The sequence below is a fragment of the Eimeria tenella genome, genomic scaffold, assembly GCF_000499545.2.
Source record: "Eimeria tenella Houghton genomic scaffold, Eth_scaff887, whole genome shotgun sequence".
Lineage (NCBI taxonomy): Eukaryota > Apicomplexa > Conoidasida > Eucoccidiorida > Eimeriidae > Eimeria > Eimeria tenella.
This window is the reverse complement of record NW_013546001.1, coordinates 1-4,374: the sequence shown is the minus strand read 5'-3', so window position 1 is coordinate 4,374 and position 4,374 is coordinate 1. Positions and strand designations below refer to the sequence as shown.

Sequence of the window (4,374 nt, the reverse complement as noted above, 5' to 3'; positions counted from 1 at the left end):
TTAGGGTTTACCTCGATTGGTGCGTCGCTGTGGTTTGCGTCTGCTGCGTTCTCTGGTTGGGTGCTGTCACCTTCAGTTTCAGCTGCAGCACAAACCCTAAAGCCTAAACCCTAAGTCCTAAACCCTAAACCCTAAACCCTAAACCCTAAATAGGCGTGTGCAGCAGCAGGACGTCACCTTCGAGTTTACTGACCTTTCTGTTGCTGCTGCTGCTGCTGCCGCAGCAGCTGCTGCTGCTGCTCCAGCTCCCGCTGCGCTGCAGCAGCAGCAGCAGCAGCTTCAGCAGCAGCACGAAGGTCGCTGTGCTTCTCTCTCAAGAGAGAAGGAAAGAATTCATCTGGGGGGTCTTTTGCCTGAAGAGTAAACTCCAAACGCTAAACCCTAAACCCTAAACCTTAAACCCTAAACCCTAGACTCCAAACCCTGAATACTAAACCCTGAACTCCAAACCCTTAACCCTAAACCCTAAACCCTGAAGCCTTGAGCAGCGCCAAACACCATTCCTGCTGCAGGGCCTTAGCGGCTACACTTTGGAGACGCGTTTGTAAGGGTTTAGGGTTTAGGGTTTAGGGTTTACCTCCTCAGCTTCAGCAAGAGCTTCCAACTGCTCTAGGGTTTCCGCAACAATCTCCAGGGTGCCCTCCGCTTGGTCCTCCTGCGCCCAAACCCCAAACCCTAAACCCTAAACCCTAAACCCTAAACCCCAAACCCTAAACCCTAAACCCTAAACCCCAAACCTCAAACCTATAACCCTAAACCCTTAACGTTAAACCCTGAACAGTGCTGCTGCAAGTCCCTGACGGCCGGCGCTGGCGCGCTGACGGCGCGTCCAATAGCTTAGGGTTTAGGGCTTAGGGTTTAGGGTTTAGGGTTTAGGGTTTACTTTATAGATTTTGAAAACATGGGGCTTTTGGTGTTCGGAAATAAACCAAAAGACAAAACCCTCGTTGGATATAAAGAAAGAGCCGTCCAAAAAGGCCGCCTTCTTCTCCGGGCCCCAAGAGTCTAAATAATAAATAAATAAATAATAAATAAATAAATAATAAATAAATAAATAATAAATAATAAATGTAATATAAATAAAACTAAACCGAAGCAGACCGAAGCAAATCAGACCAAACAAATTGAACTAATTAAAATAAATAAATAGAATAAATAAGTAAATAGAATAAATAAATAAAATGAATAAATAAGTAGAATTAAATAATAATAGATTAAATTAGGCAAAATGAATAAATAAATAAAATAAATAAATAAATAAATAATAAATAAATAAATAGAGTAAATAAATAAAGTAAAATAAATAAAATGAATAAATCACCGATGACATTATGAATGGCCGTCGAGTCCCCCAAGGCCGCATTCAGCAGCACCCGAATACACCTCAGCCTCTGCAGCAAATAAATAAATAAATAATAAATATATAAATAAATAATAAATAGGAATAAAAAAATTAATCAATTAATTAGGCAATTAGTGTATAAAGAAGTGGATTAATGGCAGGGTTTTAGCTGCAGCAGCAGCAGCAGCAGCAGCTCCTGCTGCTGCAGCAGCAGCAGCAGCAGCATTCTCGGGTCTAAACCCTAAACCCAAAACCCTAAACCCTAGGCCTCAGAGCCCCTGGAGAATATCAAAAAACAAAGCAAATAAAAAAAGAAAACAAAAATAAATAAATAGGAATAAAATAATAAAAGCAAGAAGCAAAAAATAACAAGTGCTGAGGTGTATGTACACCTGGTAAGGCTTCACGTCCTCCCAAACGCGAACCAAAAAAGGATTTATTCCGAGAGGAAATAAAAAGTTGAAATCCATTGCCGAGCGGTCTTCCATTATTTTGCAAAGACATTTCGAAAGGTTGTTTCCTGCAGCAGCAGCAGCAGCAGCAGCAGCGAGTGTGCGACGGCAGCAGCGGCAGCAGCGGACGGGCGGGTGGCGGCGGCAGCACCAGCGAGTGTCGCGCAACAGCACCAGCAGCAATAGCAGCAGCCATGTGTAGCACGAGCAGCAGCAGCAGCAGCAATATGCGGCACATGAGCAGCAGCAGCAGCAGCAGCAGCAGCAGCAGCGTGTGGCACCGGCAGCAGCGAATGTGTGGCTCGAGCAGCAGCAGCGTCGTAGCTGCAGCAGCCGCAGCAGAAGCAGCACTACCAACAGATCAGCAGCAGCAGCAGCAACAGATGTACTGCAGCAGCAGCAGCAGTAATAGATGCACTGCAGCAGCAACAGCGATACGAAAGCCACAAAAGCTGCGGCTCTCTCTGTGAGAGCATCTCCCCTAAACCCTAAACCCTAAACCCTAAACCCTAATTACCTGGAGTATAGCGACGGCCAATAAGAGCGGTGAGTCGCGAAAAAAAGCGAGCTCCAAATTCATTCAATTCCTAAACACAAACCCTAAACCCTAAACCTTAAACCCTAAACCCTAAGCTCTAGAGAGGGATCTCTCTCCCCTCGCAAATTCGAACTAGCCGCCAATGAGGGTTTAGGGTTTAGGGTTTTCGCTGCCTAGGGCTTCACAGGAACTCAAGAGCGCTGCTTGCTGCTGAGCAGAAGCTCTCCCGCTGCAGCTAGGGTTTAGGGTTTAGGGTTTAGGGTTTAGGGTTTACTCTCTTAACCACCAAGTCATAAACCGCCTCGAAGCTCCAGTCCTCCAAGCCGATGTGGGGAGCGAACAAATCCAAAAATCGCAGCAGCAAAAACATGTGGTGGTTTACCTTAGCTGCAGCAGCAGCAACAGCAGCAGCAGCAGCGATAGCAATAACAACGGGGACATTAGCAGCAGTTGCTGCAGCAACAGCCAAGTTGCTGCTGCTGCCACGCAGGAAACAGCAGCAGCGGCAACACCACCGCCACACACGGCAGCGTCAGCAGCAGCAGGAAAGGAAGCAGCGTCAGCAGCAGCAGCAGCAGCAGCAGCAGCGGCAGCAGCGCCACCTTCACAGCAAAACGCCGCTCTCAACAGTCTCAGCAGCTCCAGCAGCAGCAGCAGCAGAGCCAGCAACAGCAACTGCAGCAACAGCAACTGCAGCAGCAACTGCAGCAGCAGCAGCAGCTGCAGCAGTTTACGGTCGACTGAAGCGTCATCTTTTCGCCGCTGAATTCCTGAAGGATAAACATCTGGAAGTTTTGCTTCTTCTTCTTCTTCCAAAGAAGAGTCGTAGGGCTCCAATCCATACTGCAGCAGCAGCAGCAGCAGCAGCAGCAGCAGCGGGAATAGCAGCAGCGTACTAGCTCCAGCAACAGCAGCAGGAGGAGCAACAGCGGCAGTAGCGCCCGCAGCAGCAGCAGCACTGCTTTGAGCAGCAGCAGCAGCAAAAACCACCATAAAGAGCCACACGAGAAGCAGCAGGCGCAGCAGAGAGAACAGCAGTAGCAGAAGCTGCTGCTGCTGTTGCTGCTGCTGTTGCTGCTGCTGCTGCAGCAGGGCTCACGATTGGCTGGTCCGGTGCATCATCATCTTCCTCCTTTGCAGCTTCAGAAAACCCGCGAGCTGCTGCTGCTGCTGCTGCTGTTGCTGTTATTGCTCCTGCTGCTGCTGCTGCTGTTCCAGTTTCCGCTGCTGCTGCTTCGCCTGCAGACGCAGCAGCGGGGCCGCTTCTGCTGCTGCTGCTGTTGCTGCTGCTGCTGCTGTCCTCTGATTTGACAGGTGAGGACCCTTCTTGCTGTTGCTGCTGCTGCTGCTGCTGCTGCAGCATGTGGTAGTGCTGCAGCGCCAGCTGCTCATCAAACGGCTCGTGACGCAGCAGCCTGAATTTCCAAACCCCAAACCCTAGACCCTAAACCCTAAACCCTAAACCCTAAACCCTACAGCAGCAGAGGGTTTGATTATTTGCATCTTCTTCCAAAGCTAGGGTTTAGTGTCTGCTGCGGTTTAGGGTTTGGAGAAGCTCTAGGGCTTGCGCAGGGCTAGGGTTCGTCTAGGGTCTAGGGTTTAGGGTGTTAGGGTTTTTCTAGGGTTTAGGGTTTAGGGTTTACTTCTTCGGGGGCTCAAGTATGGATTCTTTGCCGCTTTTTCTGCTTTTCTTGTTGCTGAGGGCGTTGAGCTGGCCAGTTGCTGCTGCTGCTGCTGCTGCTGCTGCTGCTTCTCTCCCCCCCTCCTCCAGCACGCGCTGCACTGCTTGCTGCCACAGCGCGTAGGCCCTCACGTCGCGCTGCAGCAGCAGCAGCAGCAGCAGCAGCAGGTGGTGCAGCAAATGTAGGCAGCAGCGCAGCAAAGACCAGCAACAAAGCCAGCAGCAAAACCAACCAGCAGCAGCAGCAGCAGCAGCGGCAGCAAATCTCCAGCACCTAGCTCTGCCCCGACAAATACCACCACCCGCAGCAGCAGCAGCAGCAACAGCAGCAGCAGCAGCAGCAGCTCACCTCCCTGAGATA

At 50.0% G+C, this 4,374-nt stretch overlaps 1 protein-coding gene across 1 annotated transcript; it reads right to left on the bottom strand.

Annotated features, from left to right (window-relative positions):
- Positions 1–185: 185 nt before the first annotated feature.
- ETH_00018190 (uncharacterized protein) lies at positions 186–4,151 on the bottom strand (the record flags this gene model as incomplete). Its single annotated transcript, XM_013380789.1, has 10 exons — positions 186–353; positions 578–655; positions 884–1,005; positions 1,322–1,391; positions 1,735–1,862; positions 2,312–2,381; positions 2,607–2,719; positions 3,067–3,175; positions 3,432–3,747; positions 3,976–4,151. Coding segments are annotated over 10 exons (1,350 nt in total), but the record flags the coding sequence as incomplete, so codon positions are not given.
- Between the last annotated feature and the right edge of the window lie 223 nt (positions 4,152–4,374).